Genomic DNA, 25709 nt, shown 5'->3' on the forward strand with positions numbered 1-25709 from the left:
ACCCGGACTTCCGAAAAAGAGCATACTCGTGAAGATTTGTTACGTACCCCAACTTCACAACCATCAGTTCCTCCTTCATCTAAACATCATGTTTCCAAGACAGCTAATAAGAAACCCAGTTCCTCTCCTTCTCCGCCACGGCATGTCTCATCTACAGCACCACCTGGCGGTAACCGCCCTCGGCTGTCTTCTGTGTCGCCGAGGCGCACTGCTGGCGGCCGATCAACCGGCCGATCGCTGGTGGCAGGAGCTGCTCCTGAACAACCTATGGATCATGATCTTTTGCCTTTGGCTGAGTGCCGTTCCACGCTGTCGGTCGCAAGCTCTGAGCAGTCGTTGACTTGACGGCAACCTTGGTCACATTCTTCCATTTTCTCTCCACCCTATGTCCATTATCCATTGGAATATCCGCAGCATTCTAGCCAACCAGGATGAATTGATGATCCTCCTACAATCCTACTCGCCGGTCATCTTCTGTCTTCAGGAAACAAAGCTGCGTCCCCACGACCGCTTTGTCTTCCCCCATTTTCAGTCAGTCCGATTTGATCTCCCCTCTGTTGAAGGCACTCCAGCACATGGAGGACTCATGATTCTTCTCCATAATACTCTCCATTATCACCCAATCCCCTTAAACACTTCCTTTCAAGCAGTTGCTGTCCGTCTTTCCCTTTCTGGATACAACTTCTCTCTTTGTACTGTATATATTCCATCATCCACATCAATGGCACAAGCTGATCTCCTTCTTCTTCTTGGTCAGCTTCCAGCCCCCTATTTGCCGGTTGGGGACTTCAATGCCCACCACCCGCTTTGGGGATCTCCACATCCATGTCCGAGTGGCTCACTATTGTTAGACGTCTTCCACCAAGCGGATCTTGTTTGCCTCAACACTGGGGACCCTACATTTTTGTCTGCCTCCACGACAAATTTCTCTCATTTGGACCTTTCGGTCGGTACTGTTCCGCTAGCTCGGCGCTTCGAATGGTTCACCCTTGCTGATACACACTCGAGTGACCACTTTCCATGTGTCCTTCGATTGCAGCCACAACTGCCATATATGTGCCCGAGATGCTGGAAGTTTGCACAAGCCAATTGGACACTTTTTTCGTCTCTAGCGACATTCGATGACCGTCACTTTCCTAGCGTCGACGATGAGGTCACTCATATTACAGACGTTATTCTTACAGCTGTGGAACGTTCAGTACCACGCACCTCCGAATTGCCCCGGTGCCCCCCAGTTCCTTGGTGGAACGAGGCATGCCGTGACACAATACGTGAGCGGCGACGTGCTCTTTGCGTTTTCCGCCACCATCCTACTTTGGCCAACTGTATCCGCTATAAGCAGTCCCGTGCGCGATGCCATCGCGTCATCCGCGATAGCAAGAAGGCCAGCTAGCTCATTTAACACCTTCACTCCCTCCTCGGAAGTTTGGAGTCGGATTCGACAGTTATCTGACGCGCCTAGTTTCTCCCCGGTCTCTGGGCTCACTGTCGCGCATGATACGTTAGTGGACCCCGCCGCAATTTCTAACTCATTGGGTCAACACTTTGCTGAGATTTCGAGCTCTTCAAATTACCCGCCAGCGTTTCTCCCGAAGAAACGTGCAGCGGAAGTGCAACCTCTTGCTTTCTCCTCTCAAAATCGCGAAAGCTATAATACTGTTTTCTCCATGCGGGAACTCCAACATGCACTCTCTTCTTCTCGCTCCTCCGCCCCAGGACCGGATGGTATCCACATCCAAATGTTGCTGCATTTATCAACCCATAGTCTGTGTTTCCTCCTTCGCCTTTATAATCGAATATGGACCGACAGTACTTTTCCCAGACGATGGCGGGAAGCTATCGTCGTTCCTGTTCCGAAACCTAGAAAGGACAGACATCTTCCCTCTAGCTATCGCCCCATTTCTCTCACGAGTAGTGTATGTAAGGTTTTGGAGCGTATGGTGAATTACTGTTTAGCGTGGTGGCTGGAATCCCGCTGTCTTCTAACACCTGCCCAATGTGGTTTCCGAAAGCATCGTTCTGCAGTTGACCATCTTGTTGCTCTCTCCACTTATATCATGAACAATTTTCTCCGGAAACACCAAACAGTAGCAATATTTTTTGATCTGGAGAGAGCATACAATACCTGTTGGAGGACAGGCATCCTCCACACACTGTTTTCTTGGGGTTTTCGAGGTCGGCTGCCACTTTTTCTTCGCGAATTTATGGCAGAGCACACATTTAAAGTGCGGGTGAACACTACTCTCTCCCATACTTTCTCCCAAGAAAATGGGGTACCCCAGGGCTCCGTGCTAAGTGTTGTACTGTTTGCCATTGCCATAAATACAATTATGGACTGTCTCCTTCCCGATGTCTCAGGCTCCCTCTTTGTGGATGATTTTGCGATCGACTACAGCTCTCAATGGACCAGCCTTCTTGAACGACGTCTTCAAGGATGTCTCGATCGCCTCCACTCTTGGGGCACCGAAACTGGCTTCCACTTTTTTCCCAGTAAGACTGTTTGTGTTATTTTTGGCGTCATCAGGAGTTTCTTCCACCCTCCTTACATCTAGGACCTGTCAACCTTCCGTTTTCGGACGTCGCTAAATTCTTGGGTCTTATGTTTGACAGAAAACTGTGCTGGTCCTCCCACGTTTCCTATCTTTTGGCTCGCTGTCTGCGATCCCTCAACACCCTCCGTGTCCTGAATGATACCTCCTGGGGAGCGGACCGAGTGGTCCTTCTCCGCCTCTATCGCGCCTTAGTGCACTCGAAATTGGGCTATGGAAGCATAGTCTACTCCTCTGCTCGGCCTTCTATTCTTTGGCGTCTCGACTCTATCCAGCTCCGTGGATTACGTTTAGTGTCTGGAACTTTTTACACCAGCCCTGTGGAAAGTGTTTATGCTGAGACTGCTGAACATCCGCTGTCCAATCGGCGAGCAGTCCTTCTGAGTCGTTATGCTAGCCATCTGTCTTCCATGCCTGCTAATCCGGCCCATGACATTTTTTTCGATGCCTCCTTGGATTTAGGGTATGCAGGCCGCCCTTCCTCCCTACTACCACCGGGAGTCCGCTTCCGTCAACTGCTCCAATCTCTTTCCTTCCGCTTTCCTAAAACTTTCTTGACAACTAGGGGTACAGCATCGCCTTGGCTCCGTCCCCGGATCTGCCTGCTCCGTGACCTTTGTCAATTTCCCAAGGATGGTACCCCTTCACTTGTTTATCCTCGGGCATTTGCTGCTCTATGTGCACAAATGAAGGAAGCCAAATTTATTTACACTGATGGCTCGAAAACATCGTCAGGTGTAGGGGGTGCCTATATTGTTGGCGACACCCCAAATCGATTTCGGCTTCCTGACCAGTGTTCGGTTTATACTGCGGAGCTTTACGCTGTTCTCCAGGCTGTCCAATACATCCGCCGCCATCAGCGGATACAGTATGTTATCTGTTCAGATTCTCTCAGCTCTCTCCTCAGTCTCCAAGCTCTCTATCCTGTCCACCCTCTGGTCCACCAGATTCAGGACTGCCTGCGCTTGCTCCACCCGGGGGGCGTCTCGGTGGCGTTCCTCTGGCTCCCAGGACACGTTGGTATCTGTGGAAATGAGGCGGCCGATATAGCGGCCAAGGCTGCAGTCTCTCTTCTTCGGCCAGCTATTCGATTGATTCCCTTCGCCGATCTACGGAGTTTTTTATGTCGTCGTGTTGTTCTTTTATGGCATGCACATTGGTTGACACTTCCCCATAATAAATTGCGGGATGTGAAAGCTCTTCCCTGTGCTTGGACCTCTTCCTCCCGAACGCGTCGTCGGGAGGAGGTAATTTTAACTAGACTCCGGATAGGGCACTGTCTCTTTAGCCATCGACATCTTTTAAGCGGCGATCCTCCCCCACTCTGTCCCCACTGCTCTCAGCTGTGGACAGTAAGACACCTTTTAATTGAGTGCCCCTATTTTACTCCATTACGCGACAGTCTACAGCTGTCACCTGATATATCGTCCATTTTAGCAGATGACACGCGCTCAGCCGATCGCATTCTCGAGTTTATTAGTGCCAGTGAGATGACGTCAGTCATTTGAAGCTCTTTTTGGGGACAACCAACCCCTTTCTGTAGTGGATTTTTAAGCTTTCCTTCTGCTTTTAGTTTCTCCAATTTTTTGAGTTTTGTTCCCATTGCTGCTGGTTTCCATTTTCGTTTTTTACCGTTTCCTAAGTCACAGACCGGGCGCTAATGACCATAGCAGTTTTTCGCCCCAAAACCAAAACAAACAAACATGATGCCCACACTTGAAGCATCAGTTTGCACAAAAAGGGCAGGTTAAAATCTGGAATTCCCAGTACCAGAGCATTACTGCCCCCTTCAATGTCTCAAAGGTGGCCTGTAACTATCACACCAGTTAAATTTTTCATACTTCTGTCTCAGCTGGTTGAGAGGAGCTGCAATCCTGGCAAAGTTACACACAAATTTGTGAAAAACTGCACAATCTGATGAACTGGGGAACCTCTTTCTTATAACAAGTCACCGGTAATTTATGGTGTGCACTGGTCCAAGAATGATAGATTCTTACTCCTTTCTCTGACACAATGTGCCCTAAAAATGAAATTTCATTCTTGGCCAGAGTTACCTTGCCTTGCCTGGTTTGATAAAATGCCTAATATATTCAACGTGTTCTTCAAAGTTTTTACTATAAATCACCACATCATCTAGGTAATTATACGCGAGTTTGAATTCTCCCAAAACACAATCTAACAGGCAGAACAACACGGCGTCCCGGTTGAAAATCTGAAGGGCACATGATTAAATTCACATAAGTTATAGTCCGTACAGAAAGCTGTCAATGGTTTAGATTCCTTGGTAAACAGGATTTGGTAGGATGCCAGGTTTAGTCCCAATGCTGAGAAAATATGTGCACCAGCAAACCATACAAAACAGTTGTGCAAGTCAGGCAGGGGAACAGATTATAAAGTGACCTTTTGGTTAAGGAACCAGAAATTGACTACCTGCCTATAACCAGCACTGTTTGGTTTTGGTAGCAGAAAAATCAGAGCATAGGGAGATACCAACGGTCTAATAACACCATCTTCCAAAACCCGCCTGAGATTTTACGCAATTCTTTCATTTTTGGAGGGGAAAGCCAATAAGGCAATTGACTGGCCAGTGTATGATCAGTCAGCCTGATTTGTGTGTTGCTCGAAATTTCTCTGAAAAAAGTCCGGGAACTAATAAAGGGCTTCCAATAATTGTTTAGACTCTGTGACGGTCTTGGCTGCAGATTTCTAGACTTGCGCTATTGGGTGGGGAATTGTAGGATGCCCCTAGATAGGTCAGGGGTGCACTACACAAAGGAAGCGGCTACTCGGGTAGCAGAGTACTTGTGGCGTGCACATGGGGTATTTTTAGGCTAGGCAGTAGTGCGAGGTGTCCTGATGAACACTCACCAGTCGACGTGCAGGCAGGGAAATCAGGACACGCTCAGTGTAAAGACACTTCAGCTGTCAAGATATTAGCAGTAAATATTCAGAGTGTTCTGAATAAAGTTCCTGAATTTACTGCCCTCCAGGAACCGTGTGGCGCACAAATTATTCTCGGGACTGAGACCTGGCTGAACCCTGATATAGGAAGTTCTGAAATATCTAGTGAGGGTTGGAACGTGTATCTGAAAGACAGATTAGACACCGTAGGAGGTGGTGTCTTGATTGCAGTTGACAAAAATATTGTGTCTACTGAGGTCGAAGTAGAGTGTGTTTGTGAAGTTATCTGGACACGTTTAACAGGGCTAGGGGAAATAAAGTTAATTGTGGGGAGTTATTACCAGCCACCAGGTTCCACCGTGACAGTTCTAGAATCATTCAAAGGGAGTCTACATTCTCTATTGCAGGCGATTTCAACCTACCTAGTATAGACTGGGATGTCTATGGATTCATTACAGCCGTCGCGTGAATTACTTTTGAACACATTATCCGGAAACTGTCTTGAACAACTAAATCAACAGCCAACACGTAACGGAAATATTTTAGATCTGATAGCCACGAACAGACCAGATTTCATCGACGGTGTCAGTGTTGAGACAGGGATTAGTGATCATGAAGCTGTCATTACGACTATGGTTATGAAAGTTAAAAAGTCGGTCACGACGGCTAGGAGAGTATTCTTACTAGAAAGAGCAGATAAGCAGTTGTTAGCATCCCACTTAGTAAATGAATCGACTTCATTTACTTCCGGTATGATGGACGTGGAAGAATTATGGGCAAATTTTAAACACACTGTAAATCACGCATTGGAAAAGTATGTGCCGAAAAAGTGGGTTACGGACAGAAAAGGCCCACCGTGGTTTAACAGCGCAATTCGGAGAATGCTCAGGAAGCAAAGGCAGTTGCACTCGCGGTACAAGAAAGATCAGGAGAATGAGGACAGGCAAAAGTTAGTAGAGATTCGTGCTGCTGTAAAAAGAGCAATGCGCGAAGCATTCAACCACTACCACCGTCATGCCTTAGCAAAAGATCTTGCTGAAAACCCAAAGAAATTCTGGTCTTACGTAAAATCGGGAAGCGGGTCGAAGGCTTCCATCCAGTCACTCTGTGCGCAGTCTGGCCTGCAACGAAAGACAGCAAAACGAAAACTGAAATTTTAAATTTAGCATTTGAGAAATCTTTCACGCAGGAGGATCGTACAAACATACCACCATTTGAGTCTCGTACAGATTCCTGTATGGAGTACATAGTGATAGACATCCCTGGGGTAGTGAAGCAGCTGAATAGGTTGAAAATAAATAAATCGCCAGGTCCTGATGGGATTCCAATTTGGTTTTACAGAGAGGACTCTACTGCATTGGCTCCTTACTCAGCTTGCTTTTATCACGAATCTCTTGCCCAACGTAAAGTCCCAAGCGACTGGAAAAAAGCGCAGGTGACGCCTGTATATAAGAAGGGTAGAAGGACGGATCCTCAAAATTACAGACCAATATCCTTAACATTGGTTTGTTGCAGGATTCTTGAACATGTTCTCAGTTCGAATATAATGAATTTCCTTGAGACAGAGAAGTTGCTGTCCATGCATCAGCATGGCTTTAGAAAGCATCGCTCCTGCGAAACGCAACTCGCTCTTTTTTCACGATATCTTGCGAACCATGGATGAAGGGTATCAGATGGATGCCATATTCCTTGACTTCTGGAAAGCATTTGACTCGCTGCCCCACTGCAGACTCCTAACTAAGGAACGAGCATATGGGATCGGTTCCCAAGTATGTGAGTGGCTCGAAGACTTCTTGAGTAATAGAACCCAGTATGTTGTCCTCGATGGTGAGCATTCATTGGAGGTGAGGGTATCATCTGGAGTGCCCCAGGGAAGTGTGGTAGGTCCGCTGTTGTTTTCTGTCTACGTAAATGATTTTTTGGATAGGGTGGATAGGAATGTGCAGCTGTTTGCTGATGATGCTGTGGTGTACGGGAAGGTGTCATCGTTGAGTGACTGTAGGAGGATACAAGATAACTTGGATTTGTGATTGGTGTAAAGAATGGCAGCTAACTCTAAATATAGATAAATGTAAATTAATGCAGATGAATAGGAAAAAGATTCCTGTAATGTTTGAATACTCCATTAGTAGTGTAGTGCTTGACACAGTCACGTCGATTAAATATTTGGGCGTAACATTGCATAGCGATATGAAGTGGGGCAAGCATGTAATGGCAGTTGTGGGGAAGGCAGATAGTCGTCTTCGGTTCATTGGTAGAATTTTGGGAATATGTGGTTCATCTGTAAAGGAGACCACTTATAAAACACTAATATGACCTATTCTTGAGTACTGCTCAAGCGTTTGGGATCCCGATCAGGTCGTATTGAGGGAGGACATAGAAGCAATTCAGAGGCAGGCTGCTAGATTTGTTACTGGTAGGGTTGACCATCACGCGACTGTACGGAAATGCTTCAGGAACTCGGGTGGGAGTTTCTAGAGGAAAGGAGGTGTTCTTTTCATGAATCGCTACTGAGGAAATTTAGAGAACCAGCATTTGTGGCAGACTGCAGTACAATTTTACTGTCGCCAACTTACACTTTGCGGAAAGACCACAAAGATAAGATAAGAGAGATTAGGGCTCGCACAGAGGCATATAGGCAGTCATTTTTCCCTCGTTCTGTTTGGGAGTGGAACAGGAAGAGAAGATGCTAGTTGTGGTACGAGGTAACCTCAGCCATGCACCATATGGTGGATTGTGGAGTATGTACGTAGATGTAGATGTAGATTGAGGGTCTGGTAGATGTCTAACATCAAACCCAGAGCCACCTCCCTGGACTTGGCACACTGTCTAAGTGAGATGCTAACAACTGAATATGTGCTCTTTCTAGCAAAAACACTCCTCTCTCCTTCTTAACTTATTTATTAGCTTTATTAACCATAGTTGCTATAACATCATGATTGCTAATCCCCATTTCCATATCAATGTTGTCAATAAGGTCCAGCCGGTTTGTAGCTATAAGATCTAAGATATTTCCATTGCATGTGGATATATCTTAGACCTCACAGCTGCAATAGGGTGAAACTTATCAACAACATCAGTATAGAAACAGGGATTAGCAATCATGATGTTAAGGGTTAATAAAGTTAATAAATAAGTTAAGAAGGATAGGAGTGTGTTTTTGCTGGAAAGAGCAGCAGTTAAGACAGTGAATTGACATTCTTAGTTCCATTGAGATGAACATAGAGGAATTATGGGCAAAGTTTAAGCAGATTGTAAATTATGGTGTGGGGAATTATGTACCTAATAAATCGATTAAGGACAGATAATAACCACCATGGTTTAACATTGATATTCAGAAGGTGCTGAGGAAACAGAAGCTGTTGCACTCTCAGTTGAAAAGAAAATGAGCAAACAACAAGAAGCAAAGATTGGTAGAGATTTGTGTGTCTGTGAAAAGATCTATGTGTGAAGCTTACAACTACTACCACTCTCATGCCTTAGCAAAAGACCTGGTACAGAAACGAGAACATTCTGGTCCTATATAAAATTGCTATGTGGGTCTAAGTCTTCCATCCAGTCACTTGTTGACCAGTCTGGTGTGGCAGTTGAAAACAGCAAAACAAAAGCCAAAGTTTTAAATTTTACAGTCAAGAAATTATTCAACAGGAAAATCATTCAAACATACCATTGTTTGACCATCGCACAGACATAGTAATAATCATTCCCAGTATAGAGAAACAAACAAGTCACCAAGTCCGGATGGAATCCCAATTTGGTTTTTCAAAGAGTACTTTACGGCATTGGTCGCTTACTTAGCTTGCATTTAACATGAATCTCTGACCAGTGAAATGTACCAAGCAACACAAAAAAGCACAGGTGACTCCTGTGTATAAGAAGGACAAAAGAACGTACCTGAAAAATTATAGACAAATATCCTTAACATCGATTTGCTGCAGAATTCTTGAACAAATTCTCAGTTCAAATATCATAAATTTTCTCGAGACCAAGAAGCTTGTGTCCATGAATCAAGATGATTTTAGAAATCATCGCTTGTACAAAACTCAGCTTCCCCTTTTCTCACATGATATACTGCAAACTATGGATGAAGGGCAACAGGCAAATTCCACGTTTTTAGATTTACAGAAAGTGTTTGACACAGTACCCCTCTGCAGGCTATTAAAGAAGATATGAGCGTATGGGATAGGTTCACAGACATGTGAATGGCCTGATGACTTCTTAAGTTATAGAACCCAAAATGTTGTCCTCGATGGCAAGTATTCATCAGGGACAAGGGTATTGTCAGGAGTGCTCCATGGAAGCGTGACAGGACTGCTGTTATTCTCTCTATATATAAATGATTTGGTGAACAGGATGGGCAGCAATCTCTGTTTGTTTGCTGTTGATAGTGTGGTGTGCAGTAAGGTGTCAGAACATTACTGTGGGAGGATGACTTAGACAAAATTTCTAGTTGGTGTGATGAATGGCAGGTAGCTCTAAATGTAGAAAAGTGTAAGTTACTGTGAATGAGAATGAAAAACATGCCTGTACTGTTCTGATACAGCATTAGTAGTATGCCGCTTGACCAATCACATTGTTTAACCATCTTCGCATGACACTGCAAAGCAATATGAAATGGAAAGAGCATGTGAGGATTGTGGTAGGAAAGGCAAATGGTCAACTTCAGTTTATTGGTAGAATTCTAGGGAAGTGTAAAGGAGACTGCAACCTATTCTTGAGTATTGCTCGAGTGTTTGGGATCTGTACAGGTCGGATTAAAAGAACACATCAAAGCAGTTCAGAGGCAGGTTGGTAGATTTGTTACTGTTAGGTTCAAAGAACATACAAGTGTTACAGAGATGCTTCAGGAACTCAGATGGGAATCCCTGAAGGGAATGTGACATTCTTTTCAAGGAACACTATTAAGAAAACTTAGAGAACTGGCACTTGAAGCCGATTGCAGAATGATGCTGTTGTCTCCAAGATACATTGCACGTAAGGACCATGAAGATAAGATATGAGAAATTAGGGCTCATACAAAGGCATATAGACAGTTGTTTTTCCGCCTTATTCTGTTTGCAGGTGGAACAGGAAAGAAAATGACTAGTAGTGGAACAGCGTACCCTCTGCCACATGCTATAAGGTGGATTGTGGATTACTAATGTAGTTGTCATTAATCTTTACCAAACAATTACAAAATTTAAATTTTTCCTCAGGTCAAAACTTAAAATAAAATTCTCTCTGATCATAGTCCAAGATGTAACAGGTGCACACAAGAAAGTTGTACATCAGCAGCATAGGTACTGTAAGATCCCTAATAACTGAAAACCATCACGGCCAAGTTAATGTGCCTATCTCATGTTTACAGCAGACCAAACCAAGAACATCCAAACTTTCATCAGCAACAGACTGACAATCCTTGTTAGCTGACTGTAACCATGATAAACCTTTATTATTAACATAGAAATCATAATCCAATAACGACTCACTACTTCCAGAATCAAGCAGACTGCACACAGGTTCATTGCCTACAGAAGTGCACATGAATGCAACCGAGATGTCAATTGCACACACCTTGTGACAACCTTGCGGTGGTACATCAGCACCCCTCCCCTGAATTTTCTTATCGCATCAGCCATCTGTAGAGCGTCCCCGTGGTTCAGTGGAGTCGTGTGCAAAATGGAATTTGCTGCCACATCTGAAACACCCCAGACTTCCTCTTTGATGCTGTTTAGAGTTATCATTCAATGTAGCATCTTTGTAGCTCTCCTTAGGCAGTCCTTCCTCTTTCTATTTCTCATCACAATACCGCACATATTCTACACTCACAGCCAAATGTTCCAACATGGAAAACAAACAAGGTCTAGCCAGAAACATCATCCATGATCGATCCTGTGTGTGCACACCTTTCATGGCGCTAGCCACAGCTTCTCTTTCAGGTATATTAACACATAAGGGATGGGTAGATCACATAACTAATGAGGAGGTATTGAATAGAATTGGGGAGAAGAGGAGTTTGTGGCACGACTTGACAAGAAGAAGGGACCGGTTGGTAGGACATGTTCTGAGGTATCAAAGGATCACAAATTTAGCATTGGAGGGCAGTGTGGGGGGTAAAAATCATAGAGGAAGACCAAGAGATGAATACACTAAGCAGATTCAGAAGGATGTAGGTTGCAGTAAGTACTGGAAGATGATGAAGCTTGCACAGGATAGAGTAGCATGGAGAGCTGCATCAAACCAGTCTTAGGACTGAAGACCACAACAACAACAACAACACATAAGACATTTTTAGTCATCTTTACCTTATCTACATAATCCAACAACACCTCATTACCAGTTTGAACTTGATAAAAGCAAGCATCATTAACATCTTTGTGCCTGCACACACCCAAACATTCCCTTAAAAATTTCTTTTGGGGTATGTTTGAAGAATCACTCCCACTTAACAAGTCAGTTATCATCCCCCTCAGCTGTCTCTCTGACAAAGGGAAGAGAATTTGACATATCAACTCATTGGAAATTTTCATAACTCATGTCTAATTAACCATAAAACTTCTTTAATGTGATAAACATCTTTAAAAGATAAAATGTGCACTTTCTGAAGTATTGGAAGCAGTAGATTCAGAAGCTTACTAAATTGCTACCACAGACATGCTGCCCTATTTGCGCCTACATCTCGTGCAACATCTAAGCTGTCCTTCTCTTCACCTTCCTATCATTTGAGAAGAGAAAGAAGCCTCCGTACGGAAATAATTGCCTGCTCTAGTGCTTGAATATCCAGCAAATATTTAGTTTCTGTATAAACAACCTGAATATCATTTACACAGCAACTGTGCTTGGGAAGAAGAGGAACCTTCTATAAGATCAACACCCTCTTTAACAACACTGAGCAAGGAAAGACATGTGACACATGCGGTACTCACCTCCCCAACCACATTCACTGTGATGTGAACTGGCTTGTCTAACACGTCCTGCAAAAGCTGGCCTTGGTCCATTTCATCTCTGATGCATAACACATACTGTAATAGATCCTTCCTCAAATATTTCAGCTCCAATATTGTTCTAGATACTATGGCAAGGTAGCTGCAGACACAAAGAGTAATTAGACAATGACCAAAAAATTTTACCTTTAATAACTAAATAACCTTAACTAATCAGCTCCAAGGAATGCAGTGTTGCCAAAGAAACCACACTCTTTGCTACCATTATGAAACAGGCACTCTGTTAAAACCTTTAGGCCACTTGAGCAGATTAGTCAGGAAACAGTGTTCTTTTGGTGAATGCTGCTGAGCCTTCTCTTGATATAGTAGATTTATTGACATGACCTTTATTACAATAAAGCTTTCATTTCTTACATCACTGTCAATATTACTGGGATTTAGTCCACTGTGTTTCCTTTAAATGAATGTTGTTATTGAGCTGAAGTTTTACTAATTTATTGTCCATGCATACTCTGCACTGCCACAGAGCCACTGCCGGTACCACAGTCTCCCTGGCCACCTTGTACCTCATTTGGCAACATCTCCTGCTCTCTCTGGAGTGCACTGCTTAAGAAAAAGTCTACAAGTCACCTACCAGCAATGCTGTTAGAATGGATTGTGGTTAAGCAAAATTGATTGGGACTAACTCAAGCAAAATTGATTGGGACTAACTCATCCACTGTAATGGAAACCTTTTCAGGGATGAAACACTGAAAGCTGGAGAAGAACTTCTAACAGGAAGATGCTAGGATAATGTTAATGGAGGAAATGGATCTGAGCAAGAAAGGCCAGAAAACCCGGTGATATCTTAAGAGAGTCAGTAGCAGTTCAACAATTATTATAGGGCATACTACTGTCAACCAGTTGGTCCATCAGATTCCCACGAGTGGAAAACATGGAAATAATGTAATAGTTTCACGCTGTAAAATAAATCGGACTTCAGGACATGAAACTAATGCATTCATTTAGTATAGCTGAGCTGAACATTACCACTGACAGTCTCCAGAATGATTATGAAGCAGGTATAGATGACATGGAAACTGAACAGATAGAACATTTTGGGAAGAAAGTGAGAATGACTGCTTTAACTCTATAACAACTGTCTCAAAGCATTTGATATCCTTAAATCTGGAGGAAGTCATGTGTAATGTCCATTCTAAAGCCAAGTAAACTATCAACAGGTGCTAAAAACTGTAGACCAATATCAATATTGTGTAACCTCTATAAAATCTTTGAAATAATGTTTCTGAGTCTCTTACAGCACATGATGGAGCCAGCATTTATTCTTCAACAAGCTGATTTCAGACCAGGAAAGAATTGTATACCTCAAATTCTTAATCTAACCTAATACACACAGGATGGATTCGAAACACATAACATTACAGGTGTAGCTTTCATCTATCTGTCAGCTGTTTATGATAGATGTCTGAAATATGGGTTACCACAAGGATGTGTGTTGGCCCCTGCTCTTTCTAACACCCACTTCAAGAGCATATGACCTGGCTTTGGAAACTCAGGCTAAGTCCTTTGTAGAAATGGACGTTCACCTGACAAATGCTTTGAAAATGATATGATCTTTATTACAAAAACTATAAACTTCCCCCAAATCCAATTAATACAAGGGTTGGAACTTAAATAGTGGCAACTATTTATTCACAACATACAGACGAGTTACATGTTTGCACCTGTTACTGTCCTTCAGAGTAGACACCAGCGTAGTGTAGAACCCGTTGCCAGTGATGTGGAAGGCGTAGTATACCGTTACCAGAACCTGTTCTGTTGATGGTGCGAATGGAGCGGTCTAAAGTTATGGTAATCCTCATGTACGATTGTGACGGTGTTATCCTAATGCATTACATTCCTCCACAGCAGACTGTCAGTGCACAGTATTACTGTTCGTTTTTGGAACATCACCTGCGACCAGCTTTGCGAAAGAAGTGGTGACATTTTCTGCACAACCCACCCATCATTTTGCACGACAATGCACGAATGCATACAGTGCAAGCTGTGGCTGCTCTGTTCGGTCGATGGGGCTGAGAAGTACTGTACCATCCACCATATTCCCCGGACTTAAGTCCTTGTGACTTTGATTTGATTCCGAAGATGAAGGAACTGGCATTCACTTCAGAACTGTTCCAGAGATTTGACAGGCAGTAGACTGCTCCATTCACACCATCAATAGAACAGTCTCTGCTAATGGCATACTACACCTTCCACATCACTGGCAACAGGTTCTACACAATGCTGGTGACGACTTTGAAGGACAGTAACAGGTGCAAACATGTAACTCTTTTTTATCAGTTGTGAATAAATAGTCATCACTATTTAAGTTCCAACCCTCGTACTTAGATGCACGTTTTCCATCTTAAACACAGACAGATATGTTGGTAACTCTATGTATCACGGTACAGAATACCGTTGAATATTATGCCATATTCAAAATACTTATGTGCTACTCTTGATTGCACCTTGACTTTACAAGCAGCACTGCCATAACTTGAGGCTAAAGTGGAAGCCAGAAAAAACAGCATCTCAGGAATAGAACTGAAAGTACATGGGGCTCTCAGGCATAAACATTAAGAACAACAGTATTACCAGTCTGCTTTTCTGTGACAGACCATGCATGTCCTCACAGGTGCAGATACACCCACGCCAAAGAGGCCAATAAGGCACTAAATCTGTATCTACAGTCTGCTGACTACTGTGCAGTGCATAGCGGAGGGTACTTCCCATTGTACCAGGTATGGTGGCTTTTTCTCATTCTATTCATGTGCTGTGTGGGAAAAATGATTGCTTGAATGCCTGCGTGTGTGCTGTAATATAATTGGTTTAATTTTGTCTTTGTGATCCCTATTAGAGTGATATGAAGGGGGCTGTAGTATATTCCTAGATTCATCACTAATACTTGGTTCTAAAAACTATCCAAGTCGACTTTCAAGAGATGGTTTACACCTGTCTTCAGTCATCTGCATGTTCAGTATCTTCAGCATCTCTGTGCCACTCTCTCATAGGTCACATTAACCTTTAGCTGTCCATGCTGCTCTTCTTTACAGTATCCCTTGTTAGTCCCACACACTTGACAAATGTTCTAGGATGGATCACAAAGTGTTACATATGCAGTCTACTTTGCAGACTGAGTGCATTTTCCTAGTATTCCACCACAGTCTGCCATCTGGTTTATCTACAACTGAGCCTATGTGACTATGTGATCTCTACAAATTGTTACATCTAAGTATTTGTATGAGATGAATAATTCCAGCAGTGACTCATTGATATTGTAGCACAATTTTATGTTTCATTTCTCTACAGATTTTTACATTGTTACATCTACATGCCTGTATGAATGGACCAACTCCAGCTGATATGGTAGTAGTAGGATACTGATATAGTACTTTAGTACTTTTAGGTTACTACCTCCTCTCTCTCTCTCTCTCTCTCTCTCTCTCTCTCTCTCTCTCCCTCCCTCTCTCTCTCTCCCTCTCTCTTACTTTTCTGAAAATTTAAAGCACATTGCTAATATTTACAACAAATTGAAATCTTATAAGATCTCAATGAATATTTGTGCAACTTCTTTCAGGCAGAATTTCATTATAAATAAATGCGTCATCTGTGAAAAGTCTGAGGTTACTATTAATATTGTACTTAAGGTCATTAAATACAATATGAACAGCAAGGGTCATAACACACTTCTCTAGGGAGCACCTGAAGTTGCTTCTACATCTGTGATTGACTCTCCAATCGAGATCACATGCCGTGTCTTCCCCTTCATGAAATCCTCAGTCCAATTGGAAATCTCGCTTGATACCACATGAAATTCTACTTTTGGTAATAAGCATGTGTGTGCTACTGAACCAAATGCCCTCAGAAGTCAAGAAACATTGCATATACATGACTGCCTTGATCCATGGCTTTTGGCATCTCATGTGAGGAAAGCACAAATTGGGTCTCACATGATTGATGTTTTCAGAATCTGTGCTGGTCAGCATGGAGGAGGTCGTCCTGTTTAAGATACCTAATTATGTTTGAGCTCAGAATTTGTTCAATATTCTATAACAATTGGATGTCAAGGATATGGATATTAGTTTTGTGGATCACTTCTACTGACCTTCTTGTAGACGGGTGTGGCCTCTGCTTTCTCCCAAGAATGGGACCCAGTGTTTTCTTCAAAAGATATGTTTAATAGATCGCTAACTCAGTCATGAGTTCAACACGGAATCTGACAGAGATTCCTTTGGGCCCTAGAGTTTTAACAATTTCAGCTGCTTCTCAATGTCATTGATACTAATATCTATTTCACTTATATTTGCAGTGGTATGAGAATTAAATTGAGGCAGTACTACTGGTTTTCCTCTGTAAAATAACATTTCAAAACAGAGTTAAGCATTTCTGTTTTTGTTTTGCTGTCTACAATCTCAGTTCCTGTCTGATCCATGAATGTCTGGACACTAACTTTGATGCCATAACAGCCCTTACATGTGACAAGAATTTCTTTAGATTTAGTGAGAGATCTTTCAATAATATTCTGATATAGTGGCCATGGAAGGCTCCATATATTGCCCTTTTGCCAACCAACTGTGTTTCATTCAACATCTCTCTATCTATAGCCCGATCTTTTATTGTACAGCTATTATGCAGTACTCTCTTTTTTCAGAAGTTTCTTTATAGTGAGTGTATACCATATAGGGTCCCCCCATCATGAAATATTTTTCCAGGAACATATATATCCAGAGCATGGTCAACTATTCTATTAAACTTGAGCCATAGTTCCTCTACACACTCTGTCCAGAGCTAAAAGTTAAGCATCCAGCTTTATTGCTAGATATGTGAGGTCTACACCACTTGTTACTGATCCCCCAGCTTAACTGTCCATTGTTTGGTTATGTGCTAATCAACCAGTGACTGAAATCCAAGAAAAGCTTCATGAAAACCACCATCCAAAGCAAGAATAGAAATATGGAAAGCCAAGTTGTAAATGATTCACAGTGGCCTCAGCAATTGGAAAAGCTTCCTCATGCCCATCAAGAGTAGTGAACTACATAAGTGTGCTCTCAATCACCTATGTTCTGTAGACAGAAGACCAAGACATAATCTCCAACAAGGGGATTTTCAGTCACCAGTACCAGCTGTGACTGTGGAAAAGTGCAAACCAGCTCTCTTCCACATCCCACACCGAGGATGGTCTAGTTCACACAGCTTCATTTGGTCTTGTGGTTGCCCACTTTTGGTCACCCATAGTGACATGTTTCCTTTAATTCTCTTTTTTACATAATCTATAATTTCTTTTCAAACATGGGATAAATGTAGTAGTTCTTTGGGAATATTTATCTTAATGTGAAATTCAACTTGAACTTTTCTCGCATGACAACCTGCAAGGCCATGGATCAAGATGATCCGGTACATGCAGTTTTGCTTGCATTCAGAAACACCCTTTGATTCATTACTCGTGCATGTATTCATTCAGTTATCATGTTATGTAGTGTGAACCATCAGGGATGTGAAGTGAGTCAAGATACACATTAACAAAAGACAAGAAAATCATAGAAACTTACTCTGTACAATGTACGAGTATTAACAATGAATTATCACACTACCTCTTAATGCTGTACACACTTACACCATCTAAATTTAATCGAGTAAAAAAAACAGATACTTTGGAAAAATCCGCTGCTGTATCAATTGCAGCATAGAGCTGCTGCTTATTTGCTTAGCAACTATTTACTTTGCTACAATGATATTTTTCAAAGAAAAAAGTACTTGCAACTGTAAATACTGACTCGCCATCCAGGTTTGCAATGAACACTGCTGTTTGCCATGTGGCTAACAGAACTTTTCAATCCCTGAATGTAATGAATGTAATTATTCAGATAATTTGTAGAAAGAGTGACTAATGAGGTGTGTTATTAATTTTCTTTTGAATTAGTAGGGATTCTCAACTTCTTACTTTATATTGGACAGGAGCAGGATTAATATCTTCCCTCCAGAGTACAGAATTAATTCCAAGATTCTTAAAAGGCTTCTGTATGATGTACCATGATGTACTTTATGCAAAATTCTTACTGCTCACTTCTGCTGAATAAACACCCAGAGACGTTTATCAAGAAATCTAAAAACACAAGGAAAAATATCATTAATTGAAAGTACAATACTACTACAAACTTCCAGAATCTAGTGCCGCCTCACATTTTTAGTTGCAGTGGGAAAGGTTTGGTTCCTGCTGATGGTAGTGGTAGGTGGGACTTCACAAAACATGACCTACATCTCAATAGGAAAGGGAAGGGTAAACTATCTGGGGTGATAGCAAAATCTTTGGGGGGGGGGCACTGAAACACATGGAAGTACAATTTTAGGCTAAGATCAGTATCTAATTATCCTACATTGATTGAAATTAAACTTAACGAGATGTTTAGACAGGCAGGTACTAGAGATATGAAAATATCACACGGTTCTTATAACAGTACAGTGAAAAATAATGTTAATGTTTTGCATCAGAATATCAGGGGATTAAGAAACAAAGTAGATGAGCTTCTTGTTTGTTTAGAAGATTTAGAAACTGAGGGTGGAATAGATGCACTATGCCTGTCTGAACATCATACTGTCACAGGTATGGAAATGGTAAATGTAGGTGAATATAAGCTTTCAGCACATGTAAATAGAGGCACTATGGAGAGAGGAGGAGTTGCCATATATGTTAAAATCTGTCACAGTGTGAAAAATTTGGAAACTAAAAATTTTTGAATAGAGCAACGTATAGAAACATGTGCATGTGAACTTAAACTAAATAATGGCACTTTTATAATTGTAGCTGTGTAAAAGTCCCCATTGGGAAATTTTCAACTATTTTTGAAAAACTTGGATTCTTTGTTGTGCTATCTGTCAGACAGAGGAAATCAAATTATTGTTTGTGGGGATTTCAATGTAGATTTTCTGAAAGAGTCAGTTATTGATTTTCCTGCTCAGGTGGTACAGGACAACAGCACACTGATAGATAATGTTTTTAAAGACCAAGATAAAAATTAATCAAATAAAAACTTTTCCTGTTAAGAATGGCTTGTCTGATCATGATGCACAGCTACTTACAGTATATGATATAGCTCCATACAGTAATGCAAAACAGTCCTCCAAAATAGTGCATTCAATTTATGATTTAACAATTCAAAATTTTAGGAAAAGCTTGCAACAGTTAGACTGGGATGAGATGTTCAGGGAACATGATGCTAATTTAAAATTTAACTTATTCATGATACCTTTGTGAGTATATTTGAGAACAGTTTCCCTAAGAAAACAGTGAAATATAATTGTAAGAAACCGTGTAAAAAGCCACGGCTTACTAAAGGATAAAAATATCTTGTAAACAGAAAAAGGAAATGTATCTTATAACTAGAAGGAGAAATGATCCCGAAACAGTGAAACATTATAAAAACTACTGCACTGTATTAAAAAAAGTTATTAAAAGTCCAGAAGTATGTGCATTATGTCTGAGATTAGCACATCTGAAAATAAAATTAAAACAATTTGGATATTATTAAAAGGGAAACAAGGCAACCAAGAGCACAGGAAGACTGCATTTCTATCAAACACAATGAAGGGTTTGTTAACAAGAAGTCAGAAGTAGAAAAAATTTTAATAATGATTTTTTAAGTGTTGGAGAGAAAATATGATCCAGCTATTCATTAGAAAATGCAAGGCAGTATATGGAAGAGGCAGTACCTATGCAATTTGATAAAACTGAAATTCCAACCACCCCTCCTACTGAAATTAGGAAAATAATAAATTCACTCAAAAGTAAAAGCTCACATGGAATTGATGGCATTTCCAACAGAGTACTAAAAGCTTACTTCCAACAAATAAGTATGATTCTCAGCCACATATATAGTAGCTCATTGAACCAGGGCATTTTTCCAGATAGACTGAAATACACTATTGTTAAACCATTGCATAAAAAAGGGGATAGATCTGGTGCTAACAACTACCACCCAATCTCACTTCTGACATTGTAAACTGTCGAAGCTGCATTGGTAAAGTACCGGAACTTCAAGCGCTGATAGAAAGCACCGAAGCTGAAATTGTTATAGGTACAGAAAGCTGGCTGAAGCCAGAGATAAATTCTGCCGAAATTTTTACAAAGGCACAGACGGTGTTTAGAAAGGATAGATTGCATGTAACCGGTGGTGGCATGTTTGTCGCTGTTAGTAGTAGTTTATCCTGTAGTGAAATAGAAGTGGATAGTTCCTGTGAATTATTATGGGTGGAGGTTACACTCAACAACCGAGCTAGGTTAATAATTGGCTCCTTTTACCGACCTCCCGACTCAGCAGCATTAGTGGCAGAACAACTGAGAGAAAATCTGGAATACATTTCACATAAATTTCCTCAGCATGTTATAGTCTTAGGTGGAGATTTCAATTCACCAGATATAGACTGGGACACTCAGATGTTTAGGATGGGTGGTAGGGACAGAGCATCGAGTGACATTATACTGAGTGCACTATCCGAAAATTACCTCGAGCAATTAAACAGAGAACCGACTCATGGAGATAACATGTTGGACCTACTGATAACAAACAGACCCGAACTTTTCGACTCCGTAAGCGCAGAACAGGGAATCAAGTGATCATAAGGCCGTTGCAGCATCCCTGAATATGGAAGTTAATAGGAATATAAGAAAGGGAGGAAGGTTTATCTGTTTAGCAAGAGGAATAGAAGGCAGATTTCAGACTACCTAACAGATCAAAATGAAAATTTCTGTTCCGACACTGACAATGTTGAGTGTTTATGGAAAAAGTTCAAGGCAATCGGAAAATGCGTTTTAGACAGGTACGTGCCGAGTAAAACTGTGAGGGACGGAAAAAACCCACCGTGGTTCAACAACAAAGTTAGGAAGCTACTGTGAAAGCAAAGAGAGCTTCACTCCAAGTGTAAACGCAGCCAAAACCTCTCAGACAAACGGAAGCTAAACAATGTCAAAGTTAGCGTAAGGAGGGCTGTGCGTGAAGCGTCCAGTGAATTCAAAAGTAAAATTCTATGTACCGACTTGACAGAAAATCCTAGGAAGTTCTGGTCTTACGTTAAATCAGTAAGTGGCTCGAAACAGCATATCCAGACACTCCAGGATGATGATGGCATTGAAACAGAGGACAACACGCGTAAAGCTGAAATACTAAACACCTTTTTCCAAAGCTGTTTCACACAGGAAGACCGCACTGCAATTCCTTCTCTAAATGCTCGCACAAACGAAAAAATAGCTGACATCGAAATAAGTGTCCAAGGAATAGAAAAGCAACTGGAATCACTCAATGGAGGAAAGTCCACTGGACCTGACGGGATACCAATTCGATTCTACACAGAGTACGCAAAAGAACTTGCCCCCCTTCTAATAGCCGTGTATCACAAGTCTCTAGATGAACTTGCCTTTCGCGGGCAAGTGGTCTACCAACCCACGAAAGGCAAAGGTCCCGAGTTCGAGTCTCGGTCGGGCACACAGTTTTAATCTGCCAGGAAGTTTCATATCAGCGCACACTCGGCTGCAGAGTGAAAATCTCATTCTGGAAACATCCCCCAGGCTGTGGCTAAGCCATGTCTCCGCAATATCCTTTCTTTCAGGAGTGCTAGTTCTGCAGGTTCGCAGGAGAGCTTCTGTAAAGTTTGGAAGGTAGGAGATGAGGTACTGGCAGAAGTAAAGCTGTGAGTACCGGGCGTGAGTCATGCTTCGGTAGCTCAGTTGGTAAAGCACTTGCCCGCGAAAGGCAAAGGTCCCGAGTTCGAGTCTCAGTCGGGCACACAGTTTTAATCTGCCAGGAAGTTTCATATCAGCGCACACTCTGCTGCAGAGTGAAAATCTCATTCTGGAAACATCCCCCAGGCTGTGACTAAGCCACGTCTCCGCAATATCCTTTCTTTCAGGAGTGCTAGTTCTGCAGGTTCGCAGGAGAGCTTCTGTAAAGTTTGGAAGGTAGGAGACGAGGTACTGGCAGAAGTAAAGCTGTGAGTACCAGGCGTGAGTCGTGCTTCGGTAGCTCAGTTGGTAGAGCACTTGCCCGCGAAAGGCAAAGGTCCCGAGTTCGAGTCTCGGTCGGGCACACAGTTTTAATCTGCCAGGAAGTTTCATATCAGCGCACACTCCGCTGCAGAGTGAAAATCTCATTCTGCAAATAATGTCTTTAGGAAAATTATTAAGTGGTTCTCTGCAAATGGACTCTCACTAAATTGTGAGAAAACACGGTTTATACAATTCTGCACAGTAAATGGCATAACACCATTGATAAATATAGACTACGAACAGAAGTCTGTTGCTAAGGCAGAATATTCAAAACTTCTGGGTGTGTGCATTGATGAGAAATTGAATTGGAAGAAACACATCGATGATCTGCTAAAACGATTAGGTTCAATGAAATTTGTCATTAATAACTCATCCAAATTAAAAAATAACAGTGAAGTGCATAGCTACAACACTAGAAGAAAGAATGATCTTCACTATTCTGGATTAAATCTCACTTTGGCACAGAAACGGGTGAATTATTCTGCCACAAAAATCTGACAGATAGCCAACCAACATTCAAAAGCAAATTAAAGGAATTTCTGAATGACAACTTCTTCTACTCAATTGATGAATTCTTAGATATGAAGTAGTAACTGGAGCCACTAAACGTAAACTTAGGTCTTTCGGGTCACAATACACTATTAACATACATAAATTACTCTATCCTCAAGGCAGTAAAATATAAGTGGGGATACAAAAGGCACTTCTATACAGAAAAAGTAAATACTTTCATCCAGTTGTTAGCTAATGAAACCTGGGAAGATGTCTTTGCACAAACAACAACCGAGGAATCTTTAAATGCTTTTTCTAGTACATTCATGTCCCTATTTGAGATGTGTTTCCCAAAAAAGCTCACAAAGATCATTGTCATGTCTAGGAACACAAGCCAGTGGATAACACCTGCTATTAGAGTATCTAGTCAAACACTAAAACATATCAGTCAACTCAAAAAAGATAACAAAGATGAACACTTCACAGATTATGTTAAGACATACAAGAAAATTTACAGGAAGGTGATCAAAAAAGCCAAGACAATGCACAATGACAATGTAATTGCTGGGTCAGCAAACAAATCGAAAGTTATATGGAATGTAGTAAAAAAAGAAATAGGCCCAAGCAAAATTGTTAGAAATCCAGATGACTTTGTTTTAAAAGATGATCAAGGTGTGCTAGTCAGAAATCTTACTTTAGCAAATTACATTAATGACTACTTCATAAATAGTCCAATCAATCTGAGTAAAAATTGTTCTAAGATTAGTAGAACATCAATCCCAGAAGAACAAAGTGTTAATTCATTATTGCTACCTCCCATGAACAAATTGGAAGTTAATCGAATAATAAAAACAATGAAGAATAAAATGTCCTCAGGGATTGATGAGATACCTTGCTCAGTCATGATGAGATGTGCTAGTGTCATATCAGACCCACTCTCACACATCATAAACATATCATTTTCAGAAGGTGTCTTTCCACAATGATTAAAAATTCCAAAAGTAAAACCATTGTATAAAAAGGGCAATATACATGAAGTGGGGAACTATAGACCAATAGCTTTATTATCGGTATTTTCAAAAGTAATAGAGACAGTCATGAAAAACAGAATTACAAATTACCTTGAGAAATTCAATCTATTGTCTGTAAACTAACACGGCTTTCGCAAAGGAATGAGTACAGAGTCAGCCATCACCCAATTCATTGAAAATATTGTAACGGGGCTAGATAAGAACAACAGTACAATAGGAATAAATTTGGACCTCTCAAAGGCATTTGATACTGTCCAACATGATATCCTGCTAGACAGATTAGAATATGTCGGTATACGAGGAGTAGCTAAAAAGTGGTTTCAGTCATATCTCCATAATAGGAAACAGGTAGTAGAACTTGCAACAACAAACAGTAAAAACCAAAGTATTGTTTACAGATTGGATATTCAGACTGCGCCAATTGGGGTACCGCAGGGGAATGTTCTAGGACCTCTCCTATTTCTTCTTTACATAAATGATATCAAGATTCCAGTGAATGGTACTCGTATAACCCTGTTTGCGGATGACACAAACATTGTAGTAACTGACATAAACCGGGTATTGCCAACATCTGCAACCAGAGTTATAGAATATTTGCAAAATTGGTTTGAAGTGAACAAATTAACCATAAATATCTCTAAAACTAATTATATCCACTACAGGAAAGCAAAGTCACACTCTGATCTAGATCACAGAATACAAAATAAAGAAATTGTGAGAGTTGCTACCACAAAATTCTTAGGTGTACATATAGACGAAAATTTAGATTGGAAATCCCATATCCTGTATCTCTCGCATAAGTTAAGCTCTGCTTGCTTTGCTTTACGCGTTATTAGCTTTGTATGTAGTAGGGAATGTAGCAGAGCTGTTTACTTTGCTTATATACATTCTGCTATTACCTATGGCCTCATCTTCTGGGGTCATAGTAAGAAAAATCTCAAAACCATCTTCACTCTACAAAAACGAGCTGTTAGAATAATTACCAACAGTTCAAGGCTAACTCCTTCAAAGCAATTATTTAAACAGCTGAATATTCTACCCCTACCGTGCCTCTATATACAGAAAAGCGTAATTAATGTAAAACGAAATATTAACAATTTCCAATCCAACTCGGATCTACATACTTACAACACAAGAAAGTGCAATGACATTCATATAAAAAGAGTTCACAAGGCTTTGGCGCAGAAACTAACAAACATACAAGGAAGCAGATTGTATAACAAACTACAGGTAAAGATAAAAGAAATAAAAAAATTGTCTTCATTTAAAGAAGCAGTATTCAAATTTTTAATGACCAGCTGCTATTATAGTGTAAAAGAATACCTGGAATAGCTTCATACTAAACAATTATATTTGTGTACTCTGTGCCAATAGTAATTTTTATCTGACTGTTGCTATGATCTAAATAAATATTATGTACAAAAGTGCTAGAATTGTATGTGTTATATCTAAATATCAACTGTGTATTCCATGTAAAAAGTCTTTCTCATACATCAATGTAAATAATCAAAGTTGTACATGCTATTTCAATGTGGTCTGATGTTATGTAGTCTACTATGCACATCTGTATTTTGTATAGTATTGTTCACCCTATATGTGTGTGTGTATATATATATACTATACCAAGCCTTTACAAATGTCTGCTTGTGTCTGTGTATGTGCGGATGGATATGAGTGTGTGTGCGAGTGTATACCTGTCCTTTTTTCCCCCTAAGGTAAGTCTTTCCACTCCCGGGAT

The 25709-nt window shown here is 41.1% G+C and overlaps 1 protein-coding gene across 6 annotated transcripts in view; it reads right to left on the minus strand.

Annotated features, from left to right (window-relative positions):
* The window catches only part of LOC124711160, a 72618-nt gene that overhangs the window by 35588 nt on the left and 11321 nt on the right, over positions 1 to 25709 (minus strand). For 3 of the 6 annotated variants that reach the window (XR_007005433.1, XM_047241072.1, XM_047241071.1), the window contains one exon: positions 12356 to 12515. The exons of 1 other annotated variant lie outside the window; for it this stretch is intronic. Coding sequence is in view for 2 of the 5 variants with exons in the window: in XM_047241072.1 (XP_047097028.1) it covers positions 12356 to 12515 (160 nt within the window). In the remaining 3 variants the exon portion in view is untranslated. Of the gene's footprint in view, positions 1 to 6514; positions 6572 to 12355; positions 12516 to 18353; positions 18516 to 25709 lie in introns of all 6 variants that reach the window. 2 more of the 6 variants (XR_007005432.1, XR_007005431.1) reach the window with 2 other exon arrangements.

The sequence above is a fragment of the Schistocerca piceifrons genome, chromosome 8 (assembly GCF_021461385.2).
Source record: "Schistocerca piceifrons isolate TAMUIC-IGC-003096 chromosome 8, iqSchPice1.1, whole genome shotgun sequence".
Lineage (NCBI taxonomy): Eukaryota > Metazoa > Arthropoda > Insecta > Orthoptera > Acrididae > Schistocerca > Schistocerca piceifrons.